Source organism: Pollachius pollachius, assembly GCF_949987615.1.
Source record: "Pollachius pollachius genome assembly, chromosome: 6".
NCBI lineage: Eukaryota > Metazoa > Chordata > Actinopteri > Gadiformes > Gadidae > Pollachius > Pollachius pollachius.
In genome coordinates this window covers 22,578,070-22,590,412 of record NC_136939.1, presented here as the reverse complement: position 1 = coordinate 22,590,412, position 12,343 = coordinate 22,578,070, and the positions used below count along the sequence as shown (strand labels likewise).

At 44.1% G+C, this 12,343-nt stretch overlaps 1 protein-coding gene across 1 annotated transcript in view; it reads right to left on the bottom strand.

Annotated features, from left to right (window-relative positions):
• mcama (melanoma cell adhesion molecule a) overlaps positions 1 to 12,129 on the bottom strand; it is a 35,796-nt gene extending 23,667 nt beyond the window's left edge. The window contains exon 1 of the mRNA XM_079738580.1: positions 12,024 to 12,129. Coding sequence (XP_079594706.1) covers positions 12,024 to 12,081 — 58 coding nt within the window. The 5' untranslated portion in view covers positions 12,082 to 12,129. The remainder of the gene's footprint in view (positions 1 to 12,023) is intronic.
• Positions 12,130 to 12,343: the final 214 nt, after the last annotated feature.

The following is a 12,343-nucleotide window of genomic DNA, read 5'->3' as shown; positions in this document are numbered from 1 at the left end:
AAGACCCGACACGGATCACCTTGATCTGCGGACCGGGGCGACCTGGAGAATTAGCAACTCCTAAAACACTGAGAGGAAGAGTCTTTGTTGGTGGACGTCGAGACAGTCGTACACACACACTTTTAATTAACGGTGATGGTATTAAAGTGCGCGGCGGCGAGCGAACACGCGTTCCTTTTGATGTGGGCCCCGCCCGGATCCTTTAATCAAGTTGAGGCTAATGCCTTTGTGAATAATGAAATGCTTTTTCTAATCAAATTGATGTTTTCAGATAAGAGGGCAGAGGACGGGGAGAGGGGGGGGCTTTTCAAAGTGAATTGTTTCTGATGTGCGGAAATGCGTGCTCCCCCCTTTGAATCTGTGCTGTTTACAAAATGTAAACGCAAGAAGAATGCAACACAGGGGCTCTGCTCCACCCCGCCTCGGCCCAATCTGGCAACCGGTTCATTACAGTCAACAAGCACCGAGTGGAACGGCTGCATTGTTCTAGTGATTCCTTACATGGGTGTCTTGTGAATATTACCTAAAGATGTTCTCCTTTAAACACTCTGAATCAACCTCCATTTCATTGAATAAGAATAACTAGGTATCCTCACCTGAGATACTTTGACACTTCATTGTATTAGCTAACGCAGAGCTAATTCCGTATTGGTTTCTCCCACACCTCTTACAAAAAACGGATGACGGGGCGAGCCGTAGAAAACACAGATAGCAATACAAACACACGCCTTCGGTCATAGCATCCGCACTTCCTGCGGGCGTTATGCGCAGAGGCCCCACCCCTCCAGTCTGGTCCTCCTGGTGTTCACCTGGTGGGCTTTGTGTCCTGACTGAGCTGGCGGTGGGCCCTGTTACCCGCGGCCTGGGATCTAATTGGCTGACTTCCTGTGATAGGTCACCGGTGGGCTACCGCTGTTCCAGCAGATGCCAAGCTGGCAGGAGGCGGTGGTGGCCGCCATGACTCCTCTAAACATCCTCTACGCCTCTAGAGATGGCTGGTCAGAACCAAACCACCGTGTTCATCCAAAGCTCTCTCGACAACACAGTAGCGTGTGTGTGTGTGTGTGTGTGTGTCAGGGTGATAGACAGACAGCGGGGCCGTTGGTATCTCTCAGAGCTGGGGGGGGGGGGGGAGAACGGCTGTGAACGGACACGTTTCTCGTTTGACGTAACGAGGAGCAGACAGCACTTTGGGGAGCCATCCGTAACGAACAGGAAGCTAGAGGGTCTCTGTCACATCACTATGACCATATGGGGGCAGTTCAAACATGGAGGCTAATCTCCCCACTTAATTTCCAGGCTTAGGAGACGGCTTCACGTATACAGCGAGAGCCTCCCCCTGGACAGCTTGGGGCCCGTGATGCAGAATGACCCCATCACACAATATGGCCTGCTGGCGTGATCGGTTTTTATATATATATATTTTGTATACATTTTATGGCACTATAACATTGTATATTTTACATCTGAAATGTAGTTCTAGGTTATATGAGCCATATCTTAGGCCATTTATACTCATCTGGCATTAACAGAAACTGGGCTGGCTGCTGTTTGAGATCACAGGACATGTTTTCTTTGCGCTGACTAAGCTAGTCTCTGATTATAATTACAGTTTGTGGGAATGTCAAGCAGAAATGTATAGCAGGAACTGCTTATTTGGGTTCATACGGTCGTCAACAGAGAAAAAGATTGAACGTTTGCATTTAACAATAATAATAATTTAGAGAACCTTCCACTGATCGCCGGTAGCACTGTCGCTACAATGGGAAAGCTTTGGCCAGGACGCCCCCGCCCTGCACGTAACACACACACGCTGGCAGAGGACCAGGGAGATTAACAGGAGCTAGCAGGCGGTGTGTTGTGTTTTCTGATGTCCACGCAACTTTTTATCTCAGAGCCGCAGTGGAACAGAGAGCTTTTTGAAGACATCATTTTATCTGTTTACTAAGGTGAGGATGACCTTATTAGACTCGTCCAGAGAGATGAAGGGCAAATACACACTCAGAGGGGGGAAAAACAACAACAGTGAGAGACTATAGGAGCTGTCCATATGCACAGGCCTGGTCTCTGACCATGTGAATTAGTCTTGGTTCAAGACTTCTTCAAGTTCATTCTTTGTTGTTTGTTAATTACACATGTTTCTGGCATTAACATTACAGTGCATTACAACTACACACAAAATACAAGTCATTACAAAAATGAATTATGCGATAATATGGCTGATATGTTGCATAATACACGTTATGATTGCATTACGAGATAATCTTATTATGTGTTGACACAACCTCATCCAACTAGCCAAGTCATTTGGGGACATTTCCTTGGTAAAACCGGTGAAGCGGCTCTGACAGCCAAGAGGCGATCAGACAATGAGTGGAAACACAGCAGATGTGTTGTTCCAAATGGCATTCCATCATATGCTCAACAGTTATTCCTCGGCTACCTTCGTCCCTCTCTTCACACCCACGTCACTTAAACAAAGCACCGTGTCCTTTGAGGCCAGCCATTAGAACAATACTCTCAGTAAACAAACGCCTCCCTAAAGCAACTCTGGGGAGCCCTGAATTAATGACCGTCTGTCCTGCTGGGAGCCAACGGGGGGGCCGAGTTTGGTCCAGGCAGACTCGTACTGAGAGCTGCTGTACACCACTTCTTTTAGCAAAGCATCGTGTTGTTTATGTTTGAACGAAATCGGCCAAAACAAACTGCATTGGGATGTTGTTAATCATACGAAGTATGATTTGTCGCTGGTGGTCATTTCAGATCATAGTGTCATGAAGCCACGATGTTAGATATGAAAATGATGTTCGTTGATGATGCTCGTTCTGGTAACATGTGCGAATGGTAAGTAATAATGTGATAAAGCTCACAGCCGAATGCAGAAGGCGTCAACATCGTTAAGCCTGAGGGCAACAATAACAGTAAATGGGCTATGACGCTGTGATGATTCCCCTTTGGGCTCCGAGTGCTACTTAGCATAGACCCCCCCGACACAGGGCTGACAGGTCTAGGAACTGGTCGCTTCTCTTTCATCATCAAACGGGTGACGCCATTCAACACCCACATCGTTCTAGGGAGGTTGTGTAAATTAATTAGGGGCCGTGTCATTTTGGGCATTAAAATTATTCATTTTGGTTATTTACAATACAATAAAAAAAAAAGAAAATGGAAGAAAGACACTACGGAGCACCTCAATGCCAGGCGATGGCTGGGACTCAGTGAACCCAGTGAGCGGCCATCAGGATTTAATGAAAATCTATTTCTACCTATCAATCATACAGAGGAGAGGCAGCCCCACACAGAACATGTTGATGGCACGCTCCATTAGAGAGAGCGCACCCTCCAGGAGAGACGCTTTCTCTTGGCCCCAGGGTCACTATGAATATTCATGCACATATGTAGTACTGCCTGCACAACTGCACTCATTCCATCAAAGCCATCCCCGAGTTATTCAGACCTCATTATCGTTGGATGCCACGTCAGTGTGGGAGGCAGCCTGGCATGAGGCCAATGGTAACATGATGCTGCTCTACTATATTTCACAGGGATGTGATCGTTTTTAAGGATAATCACCAGGGGAAGAACAATTCAGAGGGGCTGGTGGGAGTCAAACTCAAAAGGGTGGCACCAAAAGCTTCGACAAATACCTTGACGTTAAAACACTCAATTCAACCTTATCCTTACTCAAAGAATTAGAAGTATACAGGACTAAACTAAACTAGCATACTCCTACAGAACACTACAATGCTAGTACTAATGCCTGTAAGCATTTCATATATTTTTAATGCAACTGTGTCTGGGAACCCAACGCTAGACAGAGACTCATCTTGGGAAGATCCTTTTACCTGATTCCCCAAGTGACACTCCTTCATCAGTTGGACAAGTAGTTTGACATAACCCCAGAGAACAAAAGGAAACCGGACCACCTGACATTCCACAAGACAATGGGATGGTTGGAGGGGATGTTTGGAGCTAACATCCAATAGACAGAGGCGCCTGTGGTATTTGAATTGTTCTGATACAGGCATCATATCCATTACAGGGATTCAGACCTTTAAATCCAATGACATAGAGCTTCTGTCAGATTTCCCACTCCTTAGGCATGCAGACAGGGATGATAAATGTAACTCTTAACATGTTCTCATGACTAATAATCACTATAAGCATAGGCATCGATTTCACTGGGGACGAGTACCAGTTTTCATCAAGATTTATTTTGTACCAACCACTTATTTATTAATTTAGCTCAAGATGAGATACCAGCACTTAGTGTGTGCATGTCTGCTTGGCTTTTTAAAAAGCTCTGTTGTCCTGTCCACTTCTTTTAGACATGATGCAGAGGTCTTTATCTTTATATTCTATGTATCGCTATCTCGTCTTTTTTATGTCGTGACTAGATGTCCCGGCTGCGGCAACGTAGTGGTGGATTCTTTTTGTATGAGCTGCCAGCCTGGCTTGGACAATAAATGAGGTATCAATACCAATACTGGCTGGGATGCAATGATGAGGCATCAGACAATCAAGTCATTATAGCCTGAATGCATAGGTAAAAAGCACCAGACCAGGTTGCTAGTTCCATAAGCAGTATCAGAGCGGTTACCTGTTGAACTAAATGTATGTGGTAGGCTACACCACGGGATGCATCTGCAGACCACGGCCACATAAATAAAAGTAAGACGTGAAATGCATTGTTTAAGATTTGCTGGTGCTGTGGCAAGGTCTTTTGTGTTTTTTTGCACTCAAGTGGTCGGCTGTTTTAACTCTTGCAATTGATGTTAGCCATAGCCACCAAGCAGCGTAACTTATCCATGGTTTGCGTACAGTGTTGGGTATAGTGGAGATGACGTGTCGGTGGAGTCAGTCTCTTGTTGACTCAAAATGACTTTTGGTCATTCTTGCTTTCCTTGAATCTTGGAATAATTGTGGTGGGGATTGCATGAGTTTTGGTCAGAATGCCTGATGTAGATTGAATGGATGCGTGTTGTGAATTTAAAACCGCCAGCTCATGATGTGATATAGCGTTCAGCTGTGCAACAAATATTTTTAGCTTTTCAATCTTAACGACATTTGTTGTGCTGTGCGTAGACACGCTATTGCCCCTTCTGAACTTAAACACATAGTTTATCTCCTTTCCTAGCTCCTCTTTGTTTATGTTGGTAACTTAGTCATGTCATGTCATGTTGTCAACATTGGGTACATGGAGCAGAACATGGTGGGTGATATGTCCAATGCTTTTGGAAACGCTTTCTTCATAAAACGTGTCAGACATCCCCGTTTATTGTATACATGCATTTTATTCATAAGTAAGCTGCCGTCTTTCAGAACATTTCATTGCTTGCACTAAATAGGTAAAAAAGAGTGCATCCTCACAACCCGAAACGGCTGTGCTATATACTGTTTACGGCTAGCAGTATGTAGTTACAGGACTCTTCAGTGTCCTGTGTATTTTCGCTGGATAAGCCTTTTCAGTTTTATAAAAGTGAAAGAAATAGGGGACCTTCTTTTTCCATTTCGGGTTGGGATTGCTCATTGTCAAGCGACCTCCAAGAGTTAGGGAGTAGGGGGGAAAGGGGGGAACTTCATCTCTCAAGGCTTAGGTAGATGGAGATCTGATCCTGCCTGGATTACCTTCTCCAGGTGTGGGACTCCACACTGGCCTAAAACAGTTGTGTGGCATCGCTTTTTTTCGCAGCACTATGGATTTTATTCTACTTGTGTTATTTGTACAAGGTAGTATTTTGTATAATGACAATACAAAACAAGCTAGGTTTTTTTCTACATCGTTTTTCAATGGTCTCTTTAATTCAAATAATAAGTCACTAGAGATACTGCAAATCAACCAAAACAATTTGACCGAAAATTAGAACAAGTGTTCCTTATGGGCCGAATATAATTTTCCCTTAACCCCCCTAGGATAATTTATACTCGTTTTAACCTTCCATCTCCCCTAACATGCACATAAAACGATTAGCAGTAGACGTTTTTGTGATAGTAAGATACACGTGTCGTCAGGCCGTAACGCTTGAACAAACAACAAGTCGGAGAAAGACTGACAAAATGCATTCTGGGAAAGGGACTTCAGAGACGAACCGCGCTGAAGGGGCTGCGGCCGGCATGTCAATGTAAGAGTGAGAGGTAGAGGTTGGACAAGGTGCCGACCATTGTGGCGTCTACCATTCCTCTGAAACCCGAAACACGCATGGTCACCCCCCGCAGCTTCCGATGGGTCCGCCTGACAACCGATAAATGGGGAAGCAGGTGTGTGTGTGTGTGTGTGTGTGTGTGTGTGTGTGTGTGTGTGTGTGTGTGTGTGTGTGTGTGTGTGCAGATGCTCTCTGAGTCCCAGATGAAGAGAGGGGAAGGAGAAAGGAAACGCTCGGTGAAAGGACCAGGAGAAGGAGGGGGTTTTCCAAGACGCCGAGCATCAGAGGGGTTTCGGCGCGTCCCTGTGGCATTGGCCGGCCCCGTGCCAAGGCTTGGAACGCAGCCCTAGAGAGGGCCATGTGTCCTGCAGATGGTAGCCACTCAATATAAAGATGGTCACATTTCGTGTCCAATTGTTCTGATTTGTACAAAAAATGGCAAACTATTAGGCACTGGCTCAACATGTGCACACCAATGTAGAAATTTGTGCACGTTAAAACTACTAAACCAAGTTCATAGTCCTATAAACTGGTTTCTGCCCACTTCTTTAAGAGAACGTCTTACAATGATATTAGTCTGTTTGTAGTGTTTTAGAAAGGCGTTATTATTATTTTGACTATCGACAGACTTTCTGAGACTCTAATGAAGTCTTTCAACTTTCAAGGAAAATCTTGGTTGACGTTAGGTTGTAGCACAGTTTGGATCAAGTCTTACTGTCGCATGGGTAAGAGGTATTTTTCCCCTCCTAATGCCATATGATGGCCACTGGTTCTAAAAATTATGATAAAGAGACATGCATACTCCTATCCTACATTCTTTCGATTCACTTTTAGGACATAAAGTCCATGTATAAAAATGAAAAGCAAAAGCCAAGTGAAGATTATTTGTAGTGCATCAGGCCTGGGACGGTTTGGTTCCAGAGTGTGTGATTTGCCATGATAGAGTTTAAAGCCCTGGCTCTAGGCCATTGTAAATGCTCTACCCCACCCCCGTCCGCCTTTTCTTCTTTTGGGCAATATCGACTGTTATTCAACATACTGCTTAGATCTGCAGATTTGAAAAAGAGGCGCATTAGTCTCTAAGGCAAATTTGTCATTCATGGATTTTTCTCTGTTTAAAGAACCGTTATGAGTATACAGACAAGGCTCAGAAGAATTTATTTGGCACTGGGAGAGATAGTCGATGTATAGGGTATTCCTAAAAAAAAGTCTGGTTTAAACCTTACCTACCCAGTGTACACAGTGGCAGCTGTTTGATCCCATCCCAACATCAATGATCTGTGTACTGTGGAAAGCAATGCAGTATGCAGGGCAAAAGCTTTTAGGTTTTTGCTTAGGGGGGAGATGTTTGCTCATCCTCTGGCAACTGATCTGAACAATGCTTTTGATCATTCAAAACGCATGGCTTTGTATTGCAGAGAAAAACAGCCGTACCTGGGGATTTAGTGTAGAAGGTATTGGGAAAGTAGCAGTATTAGGCCAATGAAAGGAGTATTCAATAAGGCTGGGTATCACCACTGATTTCACAATTCCATTTGATTTGGTTCAAAAGGTCCACATTCTATTTGATATGGATTTTTCTCTCAATTCAATAACGGACATTTTAGTAACAAACCAGTTGATGCCCCTGATTTTAAGCCAGCAGTGGTTGTCGTCCTTTGGAATTGAAGCTCATCAGAAACTTAGCACGAGGCGTGCTAGCAATACGATTTGGCAAAGATCAACACACAACCTCTGGATTTTGAGACTCTATATCAGATTGTTCAATTAATATTTAAAATGAATAGGAAAAAGTATATCTTTACTCGACCCTAGTACTCAAGTTGCCTTCGCCACCTCAAAGCTCAACACTTTTATCCACCTTTCATATCTTGGATCCACCAGTGGGCAGGTTTGAACTCAGTGAGGGCTAAGTGGCTGTTCTCAGCGTAAGGAAGGCTCTAGAGGGTGAAAGGCTCAGGTCATTCATAGTGCCACCACCACCAGGCATTCCATAAATGTAATGATCACTATTTAAAAAATTCCCTAAGAGACATTCCATTTTCTCCCCTCCATCAACTGCGTTCCCCCCCCACTTTGGAATTCATTCCTGGCTGATCGATGTTTTGCAATAGCCAGTAAAAGCTTTATAACCAGGCTCCATGGGATGCAGAGGGGATCAGAACGGCACACTCACTTTAATGAAAGACAATGAGTCAAGTATGCTCCATTCGGTATCAGTCATGCCTGTCTGTCACTTCAGTCTAATGCAGTAATCCTGCTCGAGCAACTGGAGCCAACAGCTGCAGGCCTTTTGCTTCATGGCATCCACAAGCCCCCCCCCTACCCACACCGGAGGAGCATAGACAGAGAAGGAACCCCCTGCATTTCCTTCACCCTCTGCATTCTCTCATATTTCCCACATAAATGGTTGTCTGAACCGAATAAATGTTTCAAAGGATTTTGGCAGTACATTTCAGCTCAAAGTTTGTTACATTATATAGTTTGTGGGTTAAGCCATTCATTGGACGGGGGTAGGAGATGTGGGAAAGGGTTGCCAGATATTCTTTTTGCTTAACTTGCATCTTTTTTAAGAAGGAACATTCTTAAGTGGATGTGGATGAAGAACCATCTGCTTACTTTAAAGATCAGTCGTAGTTCTAGTGTCGAGTAAATACTCTCTCCCAGTTAACATGATGTTAAAAAACGTAAACTTGTGTTCATACTGTTGTAAACAAGTGTGTTAGCTGTGCGCATAACCAAGTCTATTTCAGGTTCATCACAGTTTACATTAGCAGACACGCCCTGGGAATAGGGCCACACACAGTGCATGAGTACTTACTGGTGGGCAGGTATATTACTAAATTACATTGATTTCTTTGTTTGTTTCCACAAATGACTGGCCTGTCACTTAAATGTAATGAATACTATTTAATAGTGTGTCCTTTGTTTTAAAACGTTGACTTTAACTTAAGAAGTCAAACGATGTGTTGTACTAGTCCTTTGCTTTGACAACATTACACCAAAAGAAAGGAGAAACAATGTGCGGTGTGTTTTTGCGCTACTGGACCGTGGAACCGGCCTGCGGTCAGTAAGATGAGAGCGGCTGACCGACTGACCCCGGTGGGAAGAGGAGTCCAGCGCCTGATGTGGCTGATGAAGGGACTAGTGGCCCGTGGTGAGCTGGCCGCTGTTGCTGCACTGCTGTTTACATGAAGAGCAAATGTTGTCTGGCCAGAATGCACCGCGGTGCCAGCATGGATTCCTGGCTGTCAGGCCCCGGTCCCCCAGGGGACTTAGTGATATGGTGCCAAATTCAAACCCAATACAAAGAAACGTGAAGTGATTTGTACATTCTGTGGATGGGATTTCATCTAGAAAACAAAACAAAATAAAAACGAAAATGTTTTCTTAGGTTCCTTTATAAGTAGATTTAGTGAGTAGAGGCTTGTTTGTGTGTTTTAGCAGCGGTGGGAAAGAGCTATGTACCGGTACAGAGTGCCAAGATGGGCCACGATTGATCCAACCAAGGATCCATTACCTAGATGAAAAACATCGCTCTCGTAGTCTCAGATTGAGTTTTACTGACGGCATATCAAAGCTCCGCTAAACGTAACCCGGTCACGCTCGCATGTCTCCTCAAATCAATTCACCAGTCTGACTTGAAAGAATGTCATGTCTGACCGAAACGGTGCAGTGCAAAACACATACAAGTACTGGACTAAAATAAAGTTGGTTATTGATCTGGCGATGCGGACAGAATCAGGATGAGTTATTTAGATAGCCACAATGTAACTATAATGTAACGTAGCTTCATCAGTGTTCAGCCTGTGGCCGCCTTGCCTCCACACAACAGCAACACATCTACAGAAAGACACGATGCAGAATTGGTTCATGGCTTTTAGCGCAAGTAAAACCCATTTACCTGAACCTTAACTGATTTGAATTTACTGGCCAACAAACCAAAACAAAACCTAATTTACTGCCTTAGAATTGGCAATGGTGGAAGGAGATGGGAAAGACTAAATGCTATGTAAATCATAGCAATTTACAGTGGATTCCATTATTGACTTTTCAATGTTTGTTTTAGTGAAACCTTTAGTGAACGCAACAGCTCAAACACAGATTCTGACAAGCAGTTCTGATTAAGTCCAGGTCGCTCTTCACTGTGGTCCACCTGTGCGATGACTTAATGAATCGCCTCGATTGTTGTTACCTTGCAGGAGAGCCTTGAATAGATGTGAGTTGAATGGTATCACAGATCTGGAGCATAGGTTCCTTGCCAATTCCTCTGCTTATTTAAGTTAATATCACATTCTTCCAAGTCAGCTCCTCTATACAGCCTACATCCCGTGGTTTCCCCTTATATGGGGGCCAGCCATGTCCACAACCACTAACGTTCGGGGCTGTGCTCACACACTCCCTCACCTCCCTTCAGCAAACGCTCCCAAAGCAACTCTCTCTGAATGGATGCAAAGGATTGGAGTCGCTGCTCTTTGGTCTTTCAAAAAACATCTGCTTTCAGTCATAGGCAGTGAAGTGTTTATGGTTTTCATGTAAAAAAATATGAGGGAACGTATTAAATATATAGGGATGAAAAGACTCCCCTGAAATGGTCAGAGTTGTGGTAGTGGTCGGTTGTTGGCCAAGCCCACTCTGCTGCGTAGACACACTACATTGTGATAATAAGGTACTGCCTCAGCGTGAGCTGCTAATCTATTTCTATTCATGCTTATTCATACAGGAAATTAATAAATTATATATATATATTAATAAATTAATGGTATTCAAACAAAAGTTTACAATAGCCCAACGACGTCACAGCCCAACAATCAATTCCCAAAGTCATTCAAATTATAATAAACTGAAAAACAAAACCTATTCAAATTGTATTCAAATCTTTAATGAACTTCACAGCGAAGGTCCTTCCATCTGCCTGCCACAGAAGACAGGCTTTCTGTTTGCTCCAAACACTTTGTGCCTGCAGGGACAATTTATGGCCATGCTGACATATAATCAAGTAAAGAGTGCTTTGAAAGGACCAAAAAAAAATTAAAATCAATATTTGTCTGCTACAATTAACATATCTTGATTACTCTGGTGCATTTGAATGTTCTTATCAGAGCCTACATTGTGCCTCATTGTTACAGTCAATAGATGAACCCAGAAACAGCCAGTTTGGGGAGTAAGCAGTGGTAACCAAACTAACAAGGTTACACAAAAACAAGGAATAAAAGAACAGTCAGATACATGAGGAGGGATTCATCTGAGCTCAACGTTCTAGGTCTACCCGATTACCAATATCTCTGACTATATCTCAGTCATCACAGCATTGTATGTAAACCACTCATGGTTGAATTACAACTCGGCTTTCCTTCAGGTTAACATCACATGAACATCACATTAACCGGCGCCACTGTTCCTTTTCTGATCTTATATTAGATTGTGATTCTCCAGGGTAATACACTGCCCAAATAAGTGAACTACCACAATGTGAAATGAACAGTCTTTCAGAGGAGAGTCCTCGAGGAGGAGCTGGCACTGGCCTGACACCAGCTCCTCCTGGGAATACGTCACTTAAAGTCTGCTTTAGTTGAGTGGAACAGTTTGAAAAACTATATCAAAGTACAATGTAAAATGGTGACTTTTAGACCCTTCGTGCCTTCGGAGGACGGTTAGCTTGAAAAAAAAAAAAAACGCAACGTGCCAGTTCGCCAGAACTGTATAAAAACCCGATCGTTTGCCATTCTAACTGCTTACCTCCAATAAAAAAAACGAAGAAATCATGTTTTCTGCATCTAACCAAAGGAGCTCCGTTTCCAAGCGCCCTCAACGCGCACAGACGCGCGTAACGCGGTCATCCAAACTCCGCACGTTGAGCCGAACCAAGATGCTACTCACCGTTTGACGAACACAGGTGGAGAACCGCCAGGAGCAATATCTGCTGCGGAAAAGCCATGTTCCGGATGCTCTTCGTTAACCGTCCCGACCTGAAGAAAGTGTGGCGTTGACTGGCGAGCGGTGGGAGCAGACTGGTGAGGGGTGGTGGAGGGCAGTCTGGTGAGGAGAGGAGGGCTGACTAGTGAGGGGAGGAGGCAGATCGGTGAGGGGTGGAGGGCTGATGACTGGTGACTGCCGGGATAGTTGCAGAGAGAGGGGAGGCGACTTCCACTAATCTGTCTGCTACTGTCCTTTTCTCACTACTTAGCTGCCTACTTACT